At 41.4% G+C, this 26,295-nt stretch overlaps 1 protein-coding gene across 5 annotated transcripts in view; it reads right to left on the bottom strand.

The window, feature by feature from the left end:
* Positions 1-26,295, bottom strand: part of ITPR2 (inositol 1,4,5-trisphosphate receptor type 2) — a 245,589-nt gene that overhangs the window by 161,975 nt on the left and 57,319 nt on the right. For 4 of the 5 annotated variants that reach the window (XM_042050417.1, XM_042050418.1, XM_042050420.1 and 1 more), the window contains 12 exons: positions 25,821-25,865; positions 16,975-17,129; positions 15,498-15,597; positions 15,217-15,377; positions 12,871-13,012; positions 11,996-12,154; positions 10,963-11,135; positions 8,742-8,861; positions 8,455-8,640; positions 7,655-7,906; positions 6,654-6,798; positions 5,663-5,813 (listed from right to left, as the gene is read on the bottom strand). In XM_042050417.1, the coding sequence (XP_041906351.1) occupies positions 5,663-5,813; positions 6,654-6,798; positions 7,655-7,906; positions 8,455-8,640; positions 8,742-8,861; positions 10,963-11,135; positions 11,996-12,154; positions 12,871-13,012; positions 15,217-15,377; positions 15,498-15,597; positions 16,975-17,129; positions 25,821-25,865 (1,789 nt within the window). The remainder of the gene's footprint in view (positions 1-5,662; positions 5,814-6,653; positions 6,799-7,654; positions 7,907-8,454; positions 8,641-8,741; positions 8,862-10,962; positions 11,136-11,995; positions 12,155-12,870; positions 13,013-15,216; positions 15,378-15,497; positions 15,598-16,974; positions 17,130-25,820; positions 25,866-26,295) is intronic. The other variant, XM_042050419.1, reaches the window with a different exon arrangement.

The raw sequence follows: 26,295 nt of genomic DNA, 5'->3' as shown, positions 1-26,295 counted from the left end.
AACAGTAACTAAACAGCACTGAGCTGCATGGCAAATGTGTAGCTTACCTGGTGCTACTACCATGTTGCTTGCTCTTTCAGACCTGACATATGCCATAGTTGCATGGTTTGACTAAAATCAGCTATTTGAAAGAGCAAATAGCACCTAGAGAAAGATGTGCATTTTAATTCACAAAGAATAAATTAGCAGTATTGGACAAGACAGATTGGCTCCTTACTCTGGAATGATACAGCAGGGTGCACTTACTAGGAAAGCAACGACTTTACCTTTTAATTAAAACTGCAAGAGATTATAATGTTCTTGAAAGGTGCCGGAATGACAGCACTACTAAATGAAATCCTCATTTTCTCCTTAAGAAAAAAAATGCCTCTTTAGGATACAGGTAGTATATTTTGTATACCCCATATATTTTTTTAGAATCTAAAAGGAAAAAAAAAGAAACAGAAAACAGCTTCAAATATCCACAAAAATAATTCAAAGCTAAGACACACTGACCAAAACAAACAAAAAAAGAAGTTAGTTGCAAGATTTTCAAGTCAATTCATTTTTAGGGTGCAATCTAGATAAGAATTTCCAAAAATATACATCCTTACTTTTTACAGGATCTTGTCTCATAGATGTTTCTTAGCCAACTTTCCCCAATCTGTCTTCATCAAATAAGGTCACACATGAAAACTACATGCACACTAAATTTAACGCTGGTTACAGTAACCTACAGTGGCATTAAAATTAACCTTTCTAAAGGAAGTAAGGCTTAACATTTACAATAATATAAGGATCAACAGGACAAGGGGGAATGGCTTCACACTGACAGAGAGCAGGTTTAGATTGGATATGAGGAAGAAATTGTTCCCTGTGAGGGTGGGGAGGCCCTGGCACAGGTTGCCCAGAGAAGCTGTGGCTGCCCCATCCCTGGAAGCGTCCAAGGCCAGGCTGGATGGGGCTCTGAGCAAGCTGGGATAGTGGAAGGTGTCCCTGCCCATGGCAGGTGGGTTGGAACTGGGTAATCTTCAAGGTCCCTTCCAGTCCAAGCCATGCTATGATTCTGTGATCTTTTTAGAATCTTTGCCAAACCAAGACAGAGAAACCCACAGAAAACATCAAGGACTACCTCAGCCACCAATGTGGCTCCAAATTTAAGCAAAGGATAGAAAAGGACATCTTAAAGTTAAAGGTTAATTAAGTCTTTATGCAACTTCCACTAAGCCTAAAAATACATCCCATTTTGCAGACTTGCCTCAACAGTTCAACACTTGTCATATATAATTCCTTACTTAACAAGTAGTTTTACTGACATAAGTGGGTGTACTTAAGAAATAAATATTAAACAGGGAAGAAGACTCAAGACTGCTGGTTGAAAATTTGGTTGTTTCAATTCTGAGCTGCACACCTCCAGGAAAGCTTTCCACAGCCAAGACTCACCACATTCCTCCACCCATCATTAATATATTTCCCAGATTCCTGACTAGAGTTTTCACAATGTGGACTGGTCAAACCAGTCAGGAAGCCAGCTCACCAGTTCCCTATGACTTCACATTACCAGAATCAGATGTTAGAAGCTTTTGTTGCTACTGACCTGGAATAATGGAAAGCCAGCATAACCCATCTGTCCCCAGATTTATTCAGCACTGATTTTCTCACAGAAATCAATACATTTTAAGAAAATTAAAATATAAAACTTATCATGTAACATATATAGATTCTGACCAAAATTCTTAACTTCTACAAAGGGGCTACCTTCTATCTACTGCAGCTGCAGAATAGGAATTACATGACTTATCCATTTGGGCAAACCTCTTTTCAAGTCATTTTTCTTAGAACCTGAAAATAACTGCATTTCTGAATCGGCATAACTATTGACAAAATCTTGTTGTTAAATATACATTTACTATCAATCTATGCAAATTTACACTTAGATAGTGATGAAAATTAAAATATACAGAACCTAAGCTGGTATTCAGTAGCACTTTTTCTACAGAAGATTTACAGGATCACGCCCCTAATGCTTGATAAAATTTAAGCATATTTGTTTATACCAATAAACTGTCAGTCTCAGGCATCATGACTGGCTTTCAGTGTTTGTCAAAACCAGAGTCTAGAGCTACACTTCAAAGCTCTAAGCTCAAGGAATGAAATACATGTTCTTACTGAATTAAAGCTTATGCCTAGACATTTGTGATCCCTGACTGGAAGCTTTAAAAAACATGCAACCAACAAACAAACATAAAAACCCAAACAAATCCCCACAACTTCTGTAAACTCCAAAATTAATCATTTACTTCCATACATTCACAATATATACACAACAGAAACAATCTTATCTTTTTGTTTGCTTGCTTAAAGAATGTAATGATTTTTGCAACTCAAGGAAGCTATTTTTTCTTTAAAAAGGAGCTATGTCAACCTGCACATCCCTAGAGTAACAATGTGTTGGAGGGACACCTACCTGCAATATTCTGCAAAGGTTTGGTATGAATGTTAATGAATGTTATAAGCATTGGACCTGCCAGAGAGGATGCTGCAGTCTGGAAGGATATGGGAGAATGGAATCTGACCTCCTCTAAAGGCAAGAACTCACCCTCACCCCTACCTGACTGGAGAGAGGGCTCCCACCATCCTGAGACAGGTCAGGGAACAATCCATCTGTCTATATTTAATGGAATTTATGAATAAAAAAACATCTGCTGGAAAAAATCGACAGACCATTCTAAGTTTAGCAAATGCCATCACATTTTCCAAAATCTAAAAAAGCCTAGACTGAGATAATTTCTACTTTAATCCTTTTTAATAGCCTAAGAGACCTGTATTATAAATTAAAAGAGACAATATCTACAGGACAGGTATCTAATAAAACAACTAACATGTTCTGAGCAACACAGTTTTATAAGAGAGGATATCTGTGTAAAAAGGGAAGGGAAACCCTTGGTGTATAGTCTTATAATTACTATAAAATTGAAAACCAGTGTATACCTACAGCTTTGCATGGTGGACAGTCCTTAGTCTCAGAGTGAGGGGAGATCTAGGAAAAATTCCCAAGACCAATTTCTATGCTTGCCTGTTCATTCCTCAGGATCCCCAGGATAAGATGGATCCAGACTCCACATGACCTAGGCAACACCCCTACTTCTAGACTCACACTTAGGATCATCTACAGTCCAACACATGCAGAGGCCCAGAAGTTCCAGCCCAGCACCACCCCTCAGTGGTTCAATGTGCAGCTAAAGGGATGCTGATTGATTCTTGTGTGGTTCTCCTTAATGAAAAGTGCTCCCCTGTTCTGCTTGAGTAATGTGATTTTCGGATGTGAAATATGTTCTTTGAACATGAAGTTCTATGAGCTGGATGCTCAAAAATAGTGAATAGGAGTTATTTAATTGCTTAAACTTCATCCTTGTGACACATGTGTCTTTACAGCTCGTGGGTAGGTGAGTTTGCACCTCTAGGGAAAGCAGGAGGAAAGGCAAGGTGCTCAGACACAGCAGTTAAATATTCAGGATCATTCTGCCTCAAGTGCAAAGTGAATGCACCATTTATGTGGTTTATATCTTCTCAATCAGAAAGGAAAAGGGAGGTTGAAGAAAAGAGCTGACCATCCAAAGACATCCTTTTCTTTTACAAAGACTGTAGAAGGCCTCTCCAGGAAGTCTTACAGCTATTTCTACATAAAAATACTTTGTCTCGCCACAGCAAAGTTTCAGTGCCTGTTCTTAAGCCTAGACAGCACAGCCAATACCTCCAGACTCCTGTAAGATTGCAGACAGGACTGATAACAGTCTGCACCAGCAAAAAAAACCTCTCCAAAGCAATGGGCTTTCTAGACACAGAGTTAGTAGAAAAAGGGGGAAAATCCCAACCAAACAAACCAAAACAACTCACAGGTAATTACCAAAAGAACATCCCTAGATTGTCACATCCTGACCTGAACTGGTCAGTGTTTGAAAGGCATGGAGACAGTTACAAGCAGGAAAGAAATTTAAATAATCTGTATAAAGGCTGAAGCTAATCAAAAAAATCACACCTTTGTTCTGTGCCTTTTTTGCTGAAAGAACATGAGACAAAACCACGTTTCTGACAAAAAGTTTCCAACAAGGCTCCAGTACATGGTTGAGCATTAATAAAAAGGCTACTGAACTTCCATTTGCATGGTGGTGCCATTTGCAGCATTCCTTCACACTCATTTATTTCAAAGCAAATTCATTGATTTGCATGGAACTGCTAAGGAAATTCATATAACTGAGAGCAGGTCTGTTTGCACTTAATGGGTGGCTCCTTCCTCTCTTACATAGCTTGAAAGGAAAGCCTTCAACAGAAATAAAAGGGAATTAGGGACAAAACATGATTTTATGGGTAATGAATGTGAGTAAAAACACTGAACAAGATGTATCATCAGAATTAAAGGCTTGGGCAGAGCGAGAACTAAGCAGAAGAACCACATCTGCATGTCCCATGTTGCCAATATGCCAAGATTGTATCTGGAGTCAAACTGTGTCCAGAGCCATTTAAGAAGAGAATCTGCAATGCAGTCTTTCAGGGACAAAAAAGGAAAACATAATTCCAAGTGTCTGGGCATACTGTCTTTTCTCTAGTGCTGAGGAGGGACTGCAGCCAGCTACAGCATGACTCGGTGTGGACTGCATTGCAGGAAAGACTTCCAGAGGGTTTCAGTAAAGTCTGGCAGTGATGGAGGGAAGATCAAGAGAACCAAGCATATGACTTCTTGGTTCAGAGATGACAATGACAGTCTACACCTCTCCAGAGTATGTGAACCTCAAAGAAGAAAAAAGTTGTGAAGGACAGCACACTCCTGCAGGGCATCTGTGGGAGTGACTGAGCAAAACGATGATTAGAAAACTCAAGGCTGGGAAAAGGCCTCCCAGAGAAAACACAAAATAATTGTTTCCAACAAGACAGCTCATCCATTTTGGTGCTGTGAGCCAGCTGGCTGGCAACATCAGCTACATATTAAAACAGAATTTGCCATCAGTCAGTCTCCGGGACCCTCAGCCCACACGACTGTCACACCTCTCTTCCACTCACACAGGAAAACTGAACTGCTATGTTTCAGCGTCTTCCTGGTATGCTCATTCTTCAACCCAGTGTTAAACCATGGTAGAAAAGGCAATGGGACATACAGAATAGTCCTGGGGTTGTCAGAGAGGCACTGTGGTCTGGGTTCAAAAAAGAATATTCTAAGATGACAAACACAGGCAGAGGATGGCCTCCTCTGGACTTCCATCAGCTACTTCTGCCACTGTGGGACCAGGACCATCTCATTCTCCCTTTCAGTGAAGTGCTAAGAAGACTAACAAACACCTGTGCCACAGACAAGCCACCATAATCCCTGTGCCCAGGCAAATGCTGCTTGAACTTCCTCAGGACGTTCAGTGCAACAGGCACTGAGCTTTAGAACCAAATTTGAAAGTTCCAAATAAGCAAAGGAGGAGCAACCCCAATGCAGTAGCCACAAGTCATGAAGGATGCAGCTCTGTTCAAAAAGGTTCCCTTTTAGCTGATCATCTTAATGTCCCCTGCAATGCATTCCTGTAGGAGGGCTTATGTGTGAATACAGAACCTTGAAAGAATAATGTGAAGTTCCATACATTATTTCCAACTTAAAAAGCTAATTATCCACTGGAATAACAGTCTTTGCTGCTTATCTCACCTCCATCCTGAAACTTGCTCAACCTTTCGAAGTAGGATGATATGGGAACTTGAACAATATCTAGAATTGCCAGCAGCGTCCGGGTCAGTCTGAGAAGCTCACTAAAACTATAAAAGCCAAAGTATATGAGGTTTCGAGCCAGATGTACCACCTATGAGAAAAAGAAATTAAAAATGAAGGAAGTACTGACAGCCTTTGTGGTTTTCGGTTGCATTTCACACAGCAGCTTCCAGGGAGATTCAGATCTTGAGTGCATTCAAACTGGCACAAGTCTTCCCACTGGTTTTTGGACTGAGGCCAGTGACATTAAATGTTTGTCAGGATTAGACAAAGCAGTTGGTCAGTCAGGTTACAGCAGACAGCAAAACCAAGGTAGGATTTAGGAAGGCTTGGGAGGATACAATTGCATCTGTGAAAATATGTAAGATCAAGAAGAAATACTCCAGAAATTATTTAAAGAGGCAGCAGCTTTAGGGAAGATGGAAGTCAGCAGAAGAGTAAGATGACTGTGATAAGTTTGCACAGAGGTGATTTCAGGTGACCAGAGGCAAAAGCAACAAAAAGAAGTAGGCTGGAGGAAGAACTATAAAAGCTGTAAGCATTTCCCCTTTATTCTTTGCTATTTGAATCTAGAAAATCTAGGCCTATCTAAAGTTTCCCTACACAGAAAACAGCACTTACTTAATACTGAAGAATCCTTACAAGTTATTTCACTGATGTACAAAGAACAGGAATATGACCATTCACCCCCCCACAAATCCCCTCTCCCTCCACTGAAATCCAATCACCTCAGGAGAAGGAAGGAAAGGCTGGAAAAACACAGCAGACAAGAACCAGGCATCACCAAGAACACTGGAATTAGGAACAAGTGCTTCTTTAGGCTGTTTTACACCAACATTTATTCTGCAACTGGCTTTATTTTGAAAAAAACAATGTCAACTTATCTGAAGTGAGGAATACTGTAAGTAGGATGCAGATAGCTGAGAAGTACCTCAAATGTAAGTTTATTTTTCTCTTTGTCTCCAAACGGGAAGGGTTGATTCACAACTTCTTTCAAGTACTCTTCTACAAATTCCATTGTTAGTGCAAACTTTGTCTTCATTTCATTCCTTGAAGAGTCAGTGAAGGAATCATACCTACAATACAAGGCACAGAAAGAAGGAAAATTAAACACCTCTAATATCAGGATCAGTTGTCACTAAAGGAAAAAAAAAACCGATCATGATCCTCTGAAATTACTCAGTTCAGCTCTTTGTAGATATGGAAAGTGGATGCACAAACCTTCCCTCCAACAGTACCAGGAAGGGTTGAAGTGAATGGGAAAAACATAGACAGGATAATACCACTCTTGTGGCAGATAGGACTCTTAAGTCTTGCTGTGGCAATTCAACAAGGGCACTAACACTGCCTGCTACGCTGCCGTGCTTCTTCCTCTATCTCTCCAGCCAGATATTCCCTGGCTGGGAGCATCCCAGTGCTGCTGCTCCATCAAATCAGTGGAGCCAGAGAGGGTTTCCACTGAAATCAATGGTCCTTTCTCTAAAATTAAATTTAACACGTGCTTAAGTACTTTACTGAGTGAAGGCCAAAGCCTCTGTGAGCTCTTTCTGGACAGCAGCTGTATCTTAATTCTGGGTTCCCAGCTGTGGCTTTCTGTTGAGCTTGAGGTATAAAACCAAGTTACAGCCTAGCAAACCTGTCCTGTGAGACACAACTGGATTACGTGGAGTGCAGCTGGTCTGAGGAAAGACTATTCCATCTTCCCCAGCTTGTTCAATAAAAGAACATAGGGAAAAATAAAATTTAAATATTTAGTGATTGAAAGCTGCCCACGGAAGTCTCCAAGAGTAACAATAATTAATAGTTCTGTGCTCTGCAACAAAATACCTTCTCACATACGTTTTGTGGACATTGGACATTTGCAACTGCTTTGTTCTGAGACTAACCCTACAAAGAGCTTTTGTACTTTAGTTTGAAACACTTGCAACTCACTCATGAATTGTGATCTTGGTAGGAATTTCAGTCCACAATCTGGCATACTTGACAGGCACCACAGACTCCTGAGGATCTCTGTCCACGTGCATGTGCAGCATCAGACGACAGAAGGAAGCCCGCAGGTCATAGGGGAGGCTTTCATCAGACATACACCTGAGGATCAAGTCTACTGACAGCTGGGCAGAAATCTGGTTGATGGCAAGATACTGGCGGTCCAGGCACATTCTTGCAAAGAGGTTCAGCTGGTACCTTAAAAAAAGGTAATAATGTGGTATTCAAGGAAATCGGCTGGAAATGAAAGAACACACCTCAGAATCTCATGTTACAAGCCTGTTGTGAGCCTTTCTGATATAAATCCTGAAAAATAACAAGAGTGACTTTGTTAAGCAAGGGAGCAACTTGACATTAAAAACTATTTGTTTTCAATTAGTAGAAAACATTATTCCGTGGTCCCATTTCCTCCCTAATCCTTGAGACACTCAGGACGCTCTGTCCTCAGAGCGTGCCTTGCTTCCAGGGCAGCACAACCTTAAATTAAAGTGCAATAAATAAAAGATAAGAGGCAAAATAAAAAATAGACACAAAGAGACATGATGAGCAAAGGAAACTCAAGATTTGCCTGGAATAGACAGCAGAGACTGTGATGACTCCCACAAGAAAAACCTGAAATGAACTTTTAATCTCAGTTTCTGGCTTGACCTGGTTTCCTTTTTTGATATTGGCAAATGAACTGGATAAGAACAGCACTGGGGGTCTTCAGAGACTACATTTTCTTCCGTTTGAATAAGCAGTTTTACCTGTAGTAGGTAAGAACTTCTAAATCAGCTTTTGTGCCTTCCTTTGCCTCCTGAGCCAGATGCCTGATGGCTTTGCCATGAGGTTCCTTGTTGCTGTCAATCCAGTAAAGCCACACTTCCTCTTCATCAATGTCATCTGAGATAACTGGGCATTCCAAGGGATTGTCCATTTGGGTTGAAACCAGCCTGCAAACAAAAACCATTCACAGTGGAGCCATGAGTAAAGTGCTGGGAATTTAAGAGAGCAGACAACAAAATTGTTGCATGTTCTGATTACAGATACTCACTTGGTCTGGATGAGAATGTCAGCATTCCCTGGGCTCAGCATAAACTTGCAGATGAGTTCCTGAGTTACTGGTATTGCTGTGGTGTTTGATACACACAGGTCTGACAGATAATCCAAGAATCTGCAGTCAAAAAACCACAGATGCAGCAGAACATGAGACTTAAACTACTACTGGAGAACTGCAGTAGAAATCTCTAGCCCTCAGCACTAGAGGATGGGTAGACTAGCGGGACTCTGTATCATGGTATTTATCAACATATGATCTTTGCCACTTCATACTCTTGCAACTCACAACACCTTCCACTAGACCAGGTTACTCCAAGCCCCATCCAACCTGGCCTTGAACACTGCCAGGGAAGGCTGGGCTACCAGAGAAGAGTGCTGCTTTGTCAGGACCTGCAGACAGGACTCTGCATTCAAAGAGGTAAAGCAGAAAGAACAAAGCTTTGCAGGGAATTCAATTTCCTATGAATTTGTCTCTCAAATTTAGGTCTTCTGATGTTTAACAAGGTTCAGGCTGAGGCTTTCCTCACAGCTGGGACATTCAATAGGTACCTGGGTTTGTCTCTTTTCAGGGATTGCTGTGTGTGCAGTAACAGTAATCCATATTGCAGCCATTTACACACTGGTATATAAAAAGGGCCTCTTCCCTCTATGTAGTTTCCTCTTTCCCTGATATTCATAGGCATTAAGTATCTCTGAGCCCACCACTCCTCCAGCAGATGTAGCTAAAACTGAGCAAGGTGCTCAAGAGCTGGCTGGGGAGCAGATGTGAGCAGGCATACACACATGGATCATATATTCCACTTCCTTAGAAATCCAGGTACAAACTGGTCATCTGCTATTAGCCATTCAAGGACCCAACAGTTTGAACTTCTAGCACAGACCACAGTCCCCACTAAAGTCTGGGAACTGTAGGGGGTGAGTACAGACAGCATTTTTAGGGTAGACTTAGGAAAAAATATATCCATAACTGAAGTGAAGCTTTGTGGCAACAATTAAAAGTGCACAGCAATCAAAAAGATAAAATTAAGCAAACAGCACATAAATACATAGAATTCTGGGGAAGTCACCTGGTTGGAGCCAAAACTCAGGAAGGTTTTTAATTTTGTAGCTCATGTGTTTTAGAGCAGAATTCCACAATTCTCACTCACACCAACAGTGCTGCAAAAATCTGCAAGACTCTCCGTGAAAATCAGATGAAGTCTTTACTGTTCAGATTACATCATTCTGGCAAGGGGTAATTTTGAAACATTTATTGCTCCTGAACTCCTCAAACAAGTGGATACACAGCAGTTGTATGATGTGGGTATGGCACCAATTCTTCCACCACAAGAAAACGTGATGTGCAATTGTCAATAAACACAGACCCTTCAGAGACAGAGCTGATCCCGTGGTTTCCTCTTCATATTGACCAAGCCCAACCCAGCTGAGCATGGGAGAGGCAATGAGATTACAAAGTGAGGTAAAACAGGCATATAGAAAATAATTGAGGCAGTGAAGCACCAAGACCTTGAGCAGTATCCTTAGCTGCTACCAGGAAAATGGTATTCACAATTACAGAAGACAATATTTGGCCTTTAGTACGTTCATTTCTTATATTACTTTGCTAATTTTACAACTGAAAATCCAATAATAAAGAGATTTTTTCCATTTAAAAATAAAGAAATCCTTTTCTTTTATATTCTGACCTGAAGCTTATTTAAAAAAAAAATTCAGCTGAGTGAAGTTCAAGGCCAGAATTTTTAATTTGGAACAAAATCTGCTCTAGGAGACATGTTTATGGGATCTTCACTGTCCTAGGCCCTTTTCAGGTCTGACCTGGAATCAGAACCTGCAGGAAAACTGATATTAATAAAAGCTTAGAGAAATTGACATGTATGAAAAATTATTATTAGCAGGGAAACCAACACAAGTGGCAGTTTCACAGAGGAGCTGCAAAGCTGGGAGAAATTAAACATGGTCTTCATTTCTCTTTGCCCCAACCTGAACTGAGACCAAATTTTCAAAGCTGTCCTGTAAAGTATAAGCCCTCTTTTCTCTAAGCTCTAGTTTTAAAATGTGGATATGGTTGAACTCCAACAATTACAGGTAGTTCTAATATCTTCTGCACAGGTGGGCTTTTTGTCTGCCAGGTCAAAACAGGGAGAAAGATACATTGAAGCAATGAATAGCATGCAATTCACAGCTACTGCCAAAATGCTACGTGGACCACTTCAAACCTTGGCTCTCGATTTCTCCTGAGTAAATTCACAAACGTCTCTATTTCTTTAGCTGTGATGTGTTTCTCTAGCAGTTTTCTGTTGTTGTGCAACAAAGCTGTGATGGTGTCTTCTGCCAGAATATCATAACCAATCTGGGACTGCATGACGCAGAAGTTCTTAGCAATATATTCCTGAAAAAAGGAAAGATTCCCACGATGACCTGCTGAGCAGTAATGGTTTCTCTCTTAGAACCGGAGGCATCCAGCTCAGTTAGCAATCAAAATAATGCACAAAACTTTCCTCCCTCAACTGGCTTGAACAAAAGAACTTCTGAATACCTAAAATATGTACTCTGAGAAACAGATTCCATATTAGGCATGACTAACTCTTCTCATTCTTTCATAAACCAAAGGAATGAATCCATGGAAATATATACAAAATTCAAGAAATAGCAACCTCTTTTTTTAAAAAAAAATGAAAAACTGAAACGTTTTTATCATGTTTAAGAAGCTTTTTCCCTGAGTCTTCCCTCCTTTTCTCTCCCTTCAGGACAGAAATATTTCTGTAAAACACTGGAAAGAAAACAAAGAAGCCACACAGCAGTTCAGGCTTTTATCTCCAGTCCCTTTAGTCCATGTTCTGAAATACCTCTTGCTCACAGGGAGTCTCCAGCAGTGGGAAATCAGGCTACCTGATATAACAACCTCTGCTCTGACTCACTGCCATCCCTCTACAAATATTTAAGCAAGAGAAACAGACAGCTTTGCAGATTTCCCACTTTGCAATCCAGGCTTCAAGAACATATTTTTAATAACAGAAAGCTCGTGAATGAAGCAGTGAACCCCAATCTCAGTCTGAGCCTGCAAAAGTACAAAGTGAACTTGTGATATTCATTGTTGAACTTTCAATTCACACACTACTGAGCTACACACACAAAAAAAGGCCTTTCCCCATTACCACAGAATCCCACTTGTAAGTGCAGAGAGTCATGCCAAACCCAGGATATATAATTATAGAAATCAGGAGGAAAATTATCCTCAATACCACTGACCTGGTTCTTCCTATAGTCCTGTTGGGAGTGTCTGAGAACTCTGTAACATAATCTTAACATGTATTTGTAGGGAGCATATCTCTGGTCACCCAGGTCTTCGAGTCTCAGCATCGATCCTTCACCTTTGTCCTTAAAAGGAGCTTTGAGGATGCCGAATATCTGCTCAAAATCAAAATCACTGAGAGTGAAAATCAGATCCAGATTTCTGCTGAACTTACAGCAGTCAATGAAAATGTCCTCTGACAGGATCAGCACAACAGCCTTGACTAAACATAAGTGGGGGCACAATCTGAGACATCACAGCTTTATGCATTTGGGGTTAGCTTTACATTTCCCACCAACTCAACTGACATTGCGTTCTCTTTACTGCTATCCCCAACTCCAGGTTTAGTTACATATCTTAACTTTGGATAATTTAGTGATGAAAAAGGAAGACAACACTGGCTGCTGTCCAGTTTCATCCTTTTCCCCTTTTTTAAAATTTCTTTCAGTTTTCTTCTCAAAAAGTACATTAGTTTGCCCTCACACAAACAAAGTCAGAGCTCCATAAGGGCACTGTGTGGGGAACACTTGCAGGATTGGGACCGTGTTCCATGTTTGTCTCAAATTTTGCGAACAGTTTGCTCTCAAACATGGTCTTAAATCTTATCAGAATCCCATGAAATTAAGAGCCCTCTACAGCCCCTTGTGCTTCACTCTGATTTAAGGGCCAAGAGATGAACTTTGACCAAGTAGTGTCATTTCTACCCAATCCAACCCACACACAAACTCAACCTGGAATAAGCCAAGTTGCCCAAAAATAACTTTTTCTCACATCACTCTCTCCTACAATCTGTTTGCAAATACAGTTAAGTTATTAACACAGTAGGACATACCTGAGCCAATATGTTTTGCTCCCTCATTAATTTCTGCCGTTCCCGGTTTGGCTTGGTAATGATCACATCCAAAACCTCTTGCCCGTTATTGGGCACATCAGCAACAAAGAAAATGAGATCTTCCAGTAGCTTGGTCACAAACCTAGAATGAATAGACAAACCATTATTATAAACAGTCACTCAACACTTGCTAGGATTCATTAAGAACAAAAATCACATTTATGCCAAGCTTTACCTGGCACAATGGAACTTCCATCACTGCAAAGTTAAGTTTGACATGTACTTAAGGATTCCAAGCCTTGGTTCAGCAGAAGCTTAAATCAATCACAGGGCTGTTTACTGAGGCATTAAACAACAACCAGAGGGAAAACAAGAGAAAAATACAGGCTGTTGGATTGATACACAGTATTCAGAGACCCAAAATCTATACCAGCTGGCCTCAAGGTCCAGGAGCAGTAAAAAGGAACTTACATAGCCTAGCAAGGATTTTTATGCTTTATCGTGGGTCCATGAAACAAGATGATGGACTCACTAGAGGAATAAAAACATTCTGCCACTAGATAATTTCCCTACTGACCCATGAAACTGTTTCATATATATACTTTTTCATATATATATTCATATATAACTGTTTTCCTATATATACTGACCCAAGAAACTGTATTTGTTTCATTCTTTGCTAAACAAAAGATTTGTCAGAAGCAGGTGCTAGAAACAACAGAGGCAGTAGTAATTCCTTCTCTCCCACCTTCAGAAAATGCAAAAAGACAGAATATAAATGGGAAAAAAAAGAAAACAAACTCATCATTGTCTCCTTGTTACTAACACCTTGCCAGGCATGCAGTGAGAAACACAGATGTCCACAGATTTCAAAGAATATCCCTTAACAGCACCAGCAATCTTCTACATGAAAAACTCAGCATCATTTCAATTTGGACAATGTCTAGTCTATAACTAACAAATCTGCCAGCTTCGAAAGATCCCCAAGAGATTTTCAGTCATCTGTGGGAGCCAGACACAAGGTTCCCATTATCCACAAGTGAGCTGGGCTGCTCACCTAAACCCTCTGAGTGAGCTTTAGCTCTAAAAGCCTCAGCCCACTGGTGGAAAACAGCAAGGTGTGTGTCACCCCCACGAAATAAAGTAGAAAAGGCAGCCGTAGGATGGAGAAGTGAGGAATTAACTGTTGGGATTCCTACTTCTCTATGCTAGAAGGTAATAAGACAGGAAAAAGATGGTTTGGGTTTTTTTCCAAAGGAAATCACAAGAACAAACAAATAATGGCAGTGTTCTGAAACAGCTCTGAAATGTTTCTCATGTTTGTTGTACCAATCTGTCAACATCAAGACCTGACAATACTGACAGTGACACAGTGTCCCACCTGGACACTGTCATGTCCCTCTCTGGGTCAACTCAATCATGAAATGGCCCCACAGCTTTTCAAGGCTGAGTACCAACACCCAGGCTATTAAAAATCTGCCTGTTATGATATTAAACCATCTGGCCTAATTGCTACTGGAAACTGATTGCAAAAATCCAGTTTCATCACCAAAAATTACCATTTTCAGAAAAAAAGCTGTATATGATGTATTACAGGTTACAAATTCACACTGACAGAGATGCTGTCTTATATTCAGTTTAACCACAGGCAGCTGAAGACAAATAGGGAACTACATCACTGGCAGTGGAATATATCTGGCTACAATGTACAACAAAGGTACAACAAAATCCCTTGATTCAGGGGCAGGTGTGAGGAGCAGGCATTCTAATAGTGCTGCAGATGAAATGGGGATTAATACATGGGGCAAACATCACAATGATGTAAAATAGAAAAAGAGAACAGGGGAAAATAGAAACGAGAAAGCAAAGGGATTATTGGGGCAGCTTCTCAGTCACACTGAGACCTCCTTCCAAGGCTTTTGCAGATTTGCAGTGTGGTGAACTTCACACAAGTCAAGAGCCCTGCCGTGCTGCCTTCCTGTACACGAGAATCAGATGCAATGCACCCTCACATTACATCTCAGAAGTGGATTATCAAAGGAAATCCAGACTAAGATATTTGCCCAGAGAATTACCCATTTATTTACATGGGCAGCAAGCTGGGGAAGTGCTGTTTGCCCCACTTTTACACAGGACATACATGAATCAGCCTGAGGTGCAGCAAGGATGCTCTGAAAGAGGTGGAATCTAACCCCAGGCTGGCACTTTCAGCACTGAAGTGTCCTCTCCCAACTGCCTGTGTGTCCATGTGGGTATTACCTACCCATGACTGTGTTATCATAACTAACTGTGTTATCATAACTAACCAACCAACAATTTAGCAAGGGAAAAAATAAAACTACTAACCTCCTTTCATTCTGGGTTATTGTTCCATTCTCCAGTTTTTTAACAGTTGATGCTAAAACCTTGTTGGCGTCGTTGGCAAAGTCCAAGTCTCTGACCTCAGACAGAGGAACTGATACAATGGCAAAAGCTTCCTTGTCCTCTTTGGTTTGGCATGTCCCAATCTGCAATAGTTTTTGGTTTAAAGTGGGTGAGCAATCCTCTTACCTTTATGCTAATTATTATGCCCATTTCATATGTTAGAAGTGAGACAGCTTCAGGAATGAGTTTGGGATTTTGTTTACCTTTAGCATCACAGGCCTCTCTTCCTCAGTGTCTATTGGGATGCTGGTGCTGGTGACCCAAGTGTTGGTGCACAAGTGCCTCAGTCGGACATAGGAGTTCCTAAAGGGGGACAGAGCAAAGAGCAGGTGAGATGGATCAGTTCTGAGCCCATGTGGGCAAGGTGGGATGCCCTGCAACACCGGCCCGTGGCATGAGGCTGGAGAGCAGGAGCCACACCAATAAAAGAGGTAGGTGGACCTAAAAGACACTGTGGTACCCTTTTCCCTAGACTCCTTCTTTCTCACCCAGAGCAGAGCTGCAACAAGAACAACCAGCATCTTGGGATTATGCAGAATGCTGGGTTTAAGTATTTATGTAAGTCTAGGAGTAAAATATTTTTTAAAGAAAAAAAAAGCTACAAGAAAGATGTTATAAAATCCCATCTGAATAGAAATACATTCCATGAATAAACCCAATTCTTTCATTTTCTTTTTTCTGCAGAATAACGAACCCTTTTAAGCTGTCACAGCACAAAAGCCAGAAAGTAAAGCTGACCATGGTTTCACAGCTTCATCATTATGATCTGCAAACCCTTGTTCCAGAGCAAGCATTTACAGTACCAGTTCTCAACTGAAAATCAAGTGAACAAAGAGCAGATATGAGATCCTTCTAAATTCTTTCCATATGATAATCTGTGGTATTATCAAAAAGCAGAGCTGAGAAATCAATTACAATTTTAACTCTGAATTTTACTTTTGAAATATATTCACTGTGGTCTCCATTCACGCTCTCCCTTTCACACTGATGGGCTTTTGAGTATTCAAGTAAGCAAATTATCTGGCAGAACTTAGCATAGCAAACACACTTCAAAGCCACATACATCAGTATTTGTGGGTACCCAGCTTTAAAATCCACCCTCACAACAACCAGCCCCAAGTGTCTGCAAGCCCATTCAGCTACAACCAACACTGTGTGACTTATCTAGCCAATCTCAGCTATGCTACACAGCTGAAATTTCAAATATTGACAATTAAAACCCAGAAGCCACTTGCTGAATACATTTGAGTAACAAATGTGCTCAGTGGCATCATGATCTGTCAGGGAAACAGAAGCCCAACTCATCACACACATTATTTTGTTGGGAACAATTCAGTTAAATCTATTAGAAGTACATTTTTTCCAAACAGTGCACAGAGCTCAATTCTATCCTCACACAGATCTGTGCAATATTTAGACCATTATTTTTCTCTTCACAGACTCTCTCTAAGTGTCACTTGTTTTATCCTTATAATTATTTTACCCAGTCACAGCAGCAGTATCATGTTTTATACATCCCTTATTTATCCATGAACACTCCTCAGATTTTAACAGAAGGATAATACTTGCTCATGTTTGATTTTTTTCTGCTTTACTTACCAGCATAATGCCAGGAAGAAACCCTGTCAATGCAGCACTATTTTTTGCCCTTTTTTTCTTTCCTTTTTTTTTTTATTTTACCTTGGAACCAGGCAATCAGCCCTCTGAAGAGTGGTGGCATCCAGTTCAAAGAGAGATGCGATGTCATTTCCATGTGGCACAGAGACCAAAGTATACATAATCTTCTCCCCTGCCTGGCGTTTCTTCTTTGAAGCAGGAAGGTCGCCATCTCTCTGCTGATTAGGCACAATGGTTATTTGCTTGCATCAGGGCCCACTAGAAATTCTTCAATTACCTTGCAGACAAGTAATATATCTGAAGTGGAATTTTTATTTTTTTTTTAAACCTTCTAGCAAGAATCTACCATGACTGGCTTTGCAGTAACACAAAGGATGCACTTTGCCCCATGGGGTCTCAGGAAGTCATTAGAACAACAGCAGGCCACGAGCTACAGAGGCACTGCAGCACTGGATATGCTTTATTTGACACCTACAACTTCAAAAAAGCTGCAGTAGTTGCAGACCCCCTCACTCCCAGCAGATGCAACTACACAGTGCTGATCTGGAAAGGGCCACAGTTCAAAGAAGAGAATTAACGAAAATTCAACTTTTTTTTAAGACAAGGAAGGGATTTAAAAAGTAAGTAATTTGCCTAAATCCACTGTTGTCTTATGTAAGTTTGATGGCTTTTTCCTCCCAGAGGATTCACTTCCAGAGAATCACATTACCATTTAGGTTGGAAAAGGCCTCCAAGATCATCAAGTCCAGCCTTTGACTGATCACCCCCTTGTCAACCTGAGCCACGTCCAGTTGTTTCCTGAACACCTCCAGGGATGGGGACTCCAGCACCTCCCTGGGCAGACCCTTCCAATGCCTGTCAGACCTTTCCAAGAAGAAATTATTCCTGATGTCCAACCTGAACCTCCGCTGGAGCAGCTTGAGGCCGTTTCCTCTTGTCTTGTGGACACTCTCTAAATGGCAAGAGCCAGAATATCTGCTCCATCAGGACCAGCTTGTCATGGAAAGGGGGACAGGCAAGGCCCCAGCTGGATTGTATTACAAATCTCAGCACAGGCTGATAACGCACCCAAGGCTGGGTCCAAGCCAGGTCTGATTTTACCCACTGCAAGGGCAGGAGTTGTCCCCTCTGAGGGACAAAGTTACTCAAACAAGGCACATGAGCTTAAGGTGGGATCTTCCTCCCATCACTTGCTGAGAGTCCACGGGAGTTTTGAGACCCCGCAGCACCATCCTCGTTTCTTTAGTCACCTACATACTTTTGCCTACAGACTCCAAATGCCACCTTTCCTGAGAACATTTCTTGGCTTGAAGGAGTCATTCGGAGTCTGTGCCCATACCCACGCAGCAACCAACTGGTGTAAGTAAAAGCTGCTCTCTGGGGTGTCGAGTTACACATCTTGCAAAAGACTGATAACCAATTAAGAGACTGGCAGCCCAGGGCCCTTCCCGTACACAAAATACATCACAGAGGGAGAGGAGAACAGGAATGAGGAAAACCAAAAGAGAAGAAAATCCAACCCTGGATGCCTGAAATGCTATTATAATGATTTACAATACACCACGAAGGAAGAGCTGTACAATGGAAAAGGCCAGGCTGTACTTGGTTTGCATTAGTAGCTTGATTAAAACCAAACTGTAAGGGATAATCAAGGGCAAAGCTTTGATTATCCATATCGCCAATTGAGATTAAACAACAAAATCAAGGATGAGTGAAATTAGGGAAGAAAGAACGAGTCATCAACTCATTTCAAGGTACTTTTTGAATCCTTCCAAAACATTCCTTTTTTCATTATCAAGCTTTAAAAATGCCAGCTTTCCATCCCATGACTTCTATCAAGGATAGAGAGAGCAGGAAAAAAATACAGAAAGAAATTTTTCTTAGGCTCCTCTAATCATTATGGTACTGCCACTAGTATTTGAGAGGAAGGCTTGCTAAGACAAGAGCAACCATCTCCTGTGACTTGCACAAGAGTAAACTCATCTGACAGTCCCCACATCCTATTGTATCTCATGCCCAAAAAATGCTAAAGAAAAATGCACAAAAAATTTAACCTGTATGCAAGGATTGAGAAAATAGCAAATTGCTTTTGTGATTTCCATACATATTTTGTTTTACATATTCGTGATGAGACACAAACTGAAAAGGCACAGAAACAATAAAAGAATCCTTCTAAGAGCTTAGCAGGTGTGAGTCAGAGTCTAATATTAAATGAAAAACTACTTCCTACACTTCATAACAAAAGAGAAAACTGGATAATCAGTTTAAAATTCAAGAGATCTATAAAGAGGTAAGTAGCACAGGATAGTTTTGAACAGCATCCAAACTTTTTGATACTTTCCACAACTTACATTCAAATCTAGTTAGGGTTTCCCAGAAACTACCCACTTCACTACAATTTCCAAACTGAAATTACTGGTGTACAAAAAGACAGGACACTTCATAATTCTATGGTTTTCTTTTTATCCTGGGGCTCTGGGTAAAATACAGACCAAAATATGAAACCATACTGGGAGGGAACATGAACAGGACACCTGACCCAGACTGGGCAAAGGGATATTCTCCACCACAAAACACCATGAGCAGTGTATAAACTGGGTGAGCTGGCAGGAGGCAGAGTCAAAGGCAGGTCTCCTGTGCTGTAGTAGTTCACACCAACTATTAGCTCTGTGGAGAAGTTCACCCAGCAGTTTGGGGCAGACCCTGCCCACCCCCTGGTGTCCCCAATAGCTGTATAGCTCCAGTTGAGCAATGGAATTGGCTTGCCAGCCTGAAATTCCACCAACCAGGCTGAGCAGCTGGCAGGCACACATAGGAGCAAGATCTGGTTTTTAGCCTAAAAAGAAATTCCACTTCAACAGAGGGCAAGACAGTGCCTGCAACACTGCTAAGTGAAATGCCAAGCTTAGCTGAGCAAAATCAGACCTGCACGAGAGCTGTACAGCAGTTCCAGGCTGAACTCCCCCACAAACCTCAGAACTCTCCTTACAGCATTATTTTAGAATCTGAATCTCACAACTCAACCCGGGTTATGGGAGTTAAGCACTACTCATGGAAAAAAAGAACACGTAAGGAGAAGCGACCCCTAACCTGACAGCTCTGGAAACAAGTTGCATACAAGGGGTACACGAGAGACAGCAATGCTGCCATTACATAGGAACAAACATGGATTTGAATTTATGGCTCAGTTTATGTCCCAATGCACGTGCACATGCTTCTCTATGGGGGACAGAGAGAATGCACACAGACACTTGCACACAGAAGGCTTCTCACGATAAATTAAATTTAGTAAGCAGCCATCAGAATCCACACTTAACCCAGACATTATTGAATCAGCAGATGAGTCCATGTGAGGATGTGGAAAGAAGTGAAAGTATTAGTTTAAATTAATTAGACAATAGCTCAGGAGAAGCACTGCATTCCTAAGCAGATGAAAACAAGATGACATTTGCTCAGGTAGAAACTGGCATATGAGCAGATGCAGCCAGCAAAACTGGATTCAATTAAGAGAAAAGCAGAAAAGAACTGCAAAGGAACTCAAATGCAGAGAGAAGAAAATTCAACTCAAAGCAGTGTGAAGAGGAAGCCAACAGAACAGTTTCAGAGATGCTGGCAATGTGGTCAGTGACAGCCAAGGAAAGCACTCCAAAGGCTTTATAAAAAACAAAAAAACCCAGGTGAATTACATGCCAGGGGTATAGAGAACAGTGGGTAAACCAGTATTACCAAATAGTACATTCACAGAAGGAAAATGTACATAGCTTTGATTGTCCCAAACTACAGCAAACTAGCAACAAGCTGTCACAAGTCACATCAGACACATATCCAAGGTGAGGAAAGTGCAATCACTTCACTCTTGTGTGCTGTTTAAATCACTCACAAGGATGAAGAAGATACATTCAGCTCCGCTTCTGCCCGGCAGGAGTTGGACCCACACCTTCCAAACAACCCAGTGTAAGTATCAGTGGTACAAAGAGCAGTCAGCTCCTTCAGCCTAAGAAAACCACAGTGTGCACTGGCATGGAGGACTGTGAGCCCCCAGCATTATTCTGCAGCAATAAAGCTCAATAATCACACCCAGGAAAGGCAACTGAGCAAACCCCCAGAATACAGCCAGGGCACTTCTCCAAGTGGGACCCATCTAGGGAAGCAAAGGCCGAGCATTCAAAAAAAGAGAGTCCTAGGTAGTGAGAAAACCCACCATTCTGGTGAGGAGTGGAAATATTGATCCAGGCCCACAGCAAAGTCTGTAACTCCTGGGCTACCACCACTGATTTACAGTGCATCATGATTTAAAAGGAAGCTTAAAGAGAAAAAATAATGCAGACATACTGCTTGCCATTTGGAGGGCAAATGTAAGGAGAGACAAATCCCATGCTGGAATCAGTGACAAAATAATCAGGTACAATCAGATTTGTCTTGAGACTTGCAGCCCAGCAGATAACCCTTTTCACAGCTCTTAATAGAATTTGCTACTAATTGCTACCTATCCAAACCTTCCTTATTTAACTCAATTTGGCATCATACCTAAAATTCAAGAGATTTACACGGAGTTTTGTTTACGGAAGGGCCTTCATTTCAACTGCTTAAAGGTGATACAAAACATGACAGACCTAAAATACCTTTTCTTTTAGAAACCCAATCTACAGTTCCAATTGGTGAAGACACCTCTTGTGGCATAGAGACAGACAAGGATAATGCCCTGCTCCTGAATGAATACATTAAGCTGCACTACAGATTTCAGCAGAAATTAAATTTAATAGCAGCCAGAGTTCTGAAAATGCCTGTTAAATCCAGAGCAACGTGGTATCTCAATATGTTAACCCAGTTTAGGAGGCTCTTACAAAACCAGCATTTTCACAGAGCAGTAACGTGAGCAGAACGCCATGGGTTAGATTATTTTCAAAATTCTTTATGAGAAGAAAATGGAATAAATTAATGGCCAGCCTTGCTCCTGCCTGCTAGGAGCCCTGGCAGACAGCACAGCAGTTAGCCTCCTGTAACACCTTCACTGTTGACTCATTTGTGAGTCATCGCATTTTTAGCAGAGACATCACGTTGCAATCCTGTTGTTAGGAGCCAGAGACATTCTGTAAGAAACAATGTATGCATTTCCAGAGCTGATTCAGACCCGTGTGCAACGGCAGAATAATAATAATGTGCCGGCATCCGTGTCTCCCCTTCTCCCCCAGCCTCCCCAGTGGTCTGACTGCTGGCTTTATATAAGCTGCCATTTTTAAACTGATGATTTTTCTTTTCTCTTTTCTTTTCAATGTTTTTTTCAGATTGTCTATTCTACTTGTTTAAACTGCACCACTCATATAAAATGTATAATTCAATTAAGTTCATTCCTGGAAGGTAAAATAAAATAAATTTTTTTACAAAACAAATTAATTTACAGTGTTTATCAGGAAAAAAAATCTCCTGGGCTGGCAGCAAGAAGGCAAAGTTAGAATTGCAGAATGTTGGGAATTCATAAAGATAGATAAACAGAAGTCAAAGGAGATACATCAAATTGCACCTGGCAGCCCATGGTAGAACTGCCCAACTTCTTTACAAGAAAAGTAAATGCATACCAGTCTCAATCCTAACAAAAATCTCAACAATAAAAGGTCGATTGGAACTGGTTAGAATTAGCTCTCTCACGAAAATGCAGACAAATGGAGAGACGGTACCCATCCAAAGCCAGCCTTTAACACAAAGGCACTAACAAATGCCAGGTTCCCAGCTGTTCCTGACATTTCCCTGATCTTTGCAGCATTCTTCTGGATGCTGTACATTTCTCTCCTTAGAAAAAGCATACTAATTTGCAGCATAAAATACACCAATTTGGGGTTTAGTGGGAGCTGTAGCACAGACCACTGCATTTTGATGCACGATACACTACAATCTCTAAGACTTTAAGAGATGAAGAAGACTTGTTTTGATAAGACCCTTAAGTAAAAAAAGGTCTTCCCATGAAAAAAACCAATCTTCTGGAGCTTAGATGTGGGAATATTAATCAACTCATTGTAAGGCCAAATTTTACCAGAATTAAAAGCAGGGCTTCACAAGACAATTTGGCTGGATTGCCAAGAAGCAGCTCATAAACAAGCAATGAACCTCAGTACAAACATACCTTTAATGCTTGGGAACAAAAGTCCTGGTGACTTCCAGTAATATTTATGCTCTCTGGAGACAAAACCCTTTCAGACTCTGGAGTCAGTTAAGGCAAGGCAGAAAAGATGTGCTTAGGCAGAACTCGCTGTCTGTGCCCACTGCTCCATTATGGAAAACCCTTCTCCATTGCTGCTTCCCAAAATTCAGTTGCCTGAGCAACTGGGATCAGGCCTTGTAAACCAGGCTGTGAACATGCACAAGCAGCCCCAGCACACACTGAGGAGTTAAGGCTTGGCACAGAATGCACAGACGGCTGTGCTGCCTTTAAAACCCAGACAACAGAGAAGGAGCTGCTACCCTTTCATCCAACAGCCTAGCTGAGAAAAGAAGGATGGGTCAGGCTGAAGGAACCACAGTGAGTCAAGCTGGTGCCATCTCTGTGCTCCAGCAGGGCCATCCCAGAGCACAGGGCACAGGATTGTGTCCAGACTGTTCTGGAATATCCCCAGTGAGAGGGACTCCATAGTGGAAGAAGTTTTTCCTTATGTCAGTGGAACTTCCTGGGATCAGTCCCTGCCCGTTCCTCTGGTGCCATGGCTGGGCCCCCCGGAGCAGAGCCTGGGCCCTGCTCGGAGCCCTCCCTGCACACAGGGACACACAGGGCTGAGGGCCCCTCTCAGCTGGGGCTCCTCTCCAGGCTGGGCAGCCCCAGCTCCCTCAGCCTTTCCCTGTCAGGGATGCTCCAGGCCCTAAATCATCTCTGCAGCCTCCGCTGGCCCCTCTCCAGGAGCTCCCTGTCCTTGTCCTGAGGATGCCAGGACTGGACACAGCACTCCAGATGTGCCTCCCAGGGCTGGGCAGAGGGACAGGATCCCCTCCCTCGACCTGCTGGGAATGCTCTTTCAAATGCATGCCAGGACACCATTGGCCTTCTTGGCCTCAAGGGCACAGGCTACAGGTTCAGCCCTTCAATCACAAGGATTTGTTTATTCATCTCCCATTTCCCTGCTACTCAGACTTCAAATTTTGCTGGGGTAGGTCCACTTCAACCTTCCCCCTCCAGATTTACTTCATAGGCAGTATTTCAAAATTAATTGCTTCAAAAGATGGAAAAGAAGATGCCTTTGCAGTGAGCCAGTTAGGCAGTGACCAGGCAGAGGAAACACTAGATGATAACCACAGAGCAAGGAAAGCCTGTGTGCTCCAGGTTATGTGCTACTGGATACAAGATTGACACAGCTGACCCTTAAAGAACTCCAAATATTATACGATTCTTTTACTTTTGAGGGACAATTCAATGTACTGCATCATTGTAACATCAAAGAAATTCCTGCACAGGGATGTGAAGTTTCTCTACTTGGTTGTTTGAGGGCAGAATAAAGGCTTAAATAGCCATTGCCGACTCACGGCATTTCCAACACGACTGTAAAGGGGTGCAGGATCCAAAGGGATTTCTACCACACTAATAGAGCCTGTAGGCTTGGATTTACTTGGAGGTGTTACCAAAAATTGCTAGAAGTTCTTTCACAAAACATCTCTCACAGGAAAGTGCTGACTGCATAAATTAAAATTTCCACAGAGACATCAGTTTTGATCATCAATCAGCTTTGATTACTTTTTTATTGGAAGCATTTCTCTAATGTGATTTATCTAGTCTGGGTTTTTAGCTGAAACCACTACCCAGGAGGAATAAGCCAAACTGATAGTGAAGCCACCTTTAACATCCATGTTTAGATTACTCTTGTGCCCTCATCATTACACAGTCCAGGGAATATTTAATTACTTAGATGAACTGAAATGGCTACAGATGGAAACCCTATACCATAAATAAGTATGGTGTGGTACAATTGAGGATTGGTTCTTCAGTGACAAGGGCCTAACACCTACTCACTGGGGAATTCTGGAACTGATCTTGATTTCCATTCCAAAGTTCCAAAGGCCTCAAGTTTCATTCTAATACAAAAGAGCAACAATTGGTGGAATTTCTGTACTTTCATAGGAGAGAATTCTCTTTCTGTAGACAGCTTAGCTGTTATTGCAGTATCACCACTAATGCCAAATATCAGTGAAGATGGAAAACCAGTGTTGCCAACTCCTATGAAAGTCTCCATTTTTATTAAAATTGCAGTCCTCAAGGCATGTGATTATGTAAGAATCTTGGGTTTCATGTTATGAAAAATTAAAAATTTCTTCCCTGTGCAGAGAAAAACTTGAAAATGTGTCCTCTTAAAGAACAAAAGCCAGAAGGTAAGCAGAAAGAAATTAAATTGAATTTTTTTGAAGAAGATCTCAGCCTTTCCAAGGCAATATCTCATGAATTTGATGGAGGAATGATACTTTTCTGGAATATTTGTTGACTTAGTAACAATAAGATTCCCCCAAGGTTTTAACTCCACTTCCTTCACACACTATAATCTCCATGTCTGGCCTTGCCTCATTAGTCATAATTAGCTAAAATGCTCTTGATGCTGTACCAGGCAAAGACTGTTGCCATGAAGTAACACATCTAAGCTGAGCAGAATGAATACATTTCGTATCTGCAGTCAGATAACAAGCAGAACAGCTTCAACTAATGCCACTTTGATGCAGAATTTGAGTAAGTTTCTTATCATTTGCCTTAACGTGAGGGAAAACTTTCTGAATTGCCAGTTCTGAGACGCATCCTACCTTACACAGGATATGGAAAACAATCCCAGCAGCTGGAACACATAAGGAAAAGGAAAGCTGTGAAGGGCTTCCATATGTCAGGCTACGCTGGGTTAAGGATACAGCATTCCCCAGATTATATGCAACATATAAATTCCACTTACCAAAGCTTTTCCTTCATTATTACCTTCTGGGTAGTGTGGGTTAAGCTGGAAAAGAAAAGAAGTCAAATACTATCTCGATAGCTTTCAGACATTTCATAACTGGGAGAGAGGGTTTGGTTCAGTTCTCTGTTATGTTTCCACCCTACAAAAGGACAGTGGAGTATTTAGAAGCAGTGTGAGAGTAAAAGACTGCTTCAATTTCTGGCTGACTTAGCTGGCTATGTCCTCACCTCTAGAAAGAGCATCTTGCAATCAAGCTTGTTAACTCAAGAGGAATCTCAAACAACCAAAACCAAAAAGGATGATGAAGAAAGCACAGTTACTATTCTAAATGCAGCCAGTTGCAGTCACCCACACACATGCACATGCAATCACTTCCAGGATTGACACTGGGCAGATAGATTGAGATAAAAAACTAATGTTCTCTATGTCTACTGAGATTTTATAGGAAGACAGTGAACTCAGAATTAACACA

Source organism: Corvus kubaryi, unplaced genomic scaffold (genome assembly GCF_017639235.1).
Source record: "Corvus kubaryi isolate FWS band 111438036 unplaced genomic scaffold, C.kubaryi_AGA036_p1.0 74, whole genome shotgun sequence".
Lineage (NCBI taxonomy): Eukaryota > Metazoa > Chordata > Aves > Passeriformes > Corvidae > Corvus > Corvus kubaryi.
Note: the sequence above shows the minus strand (reverse complement) of the source record. Positions and strands in the feature narration are given on the sequence as shown.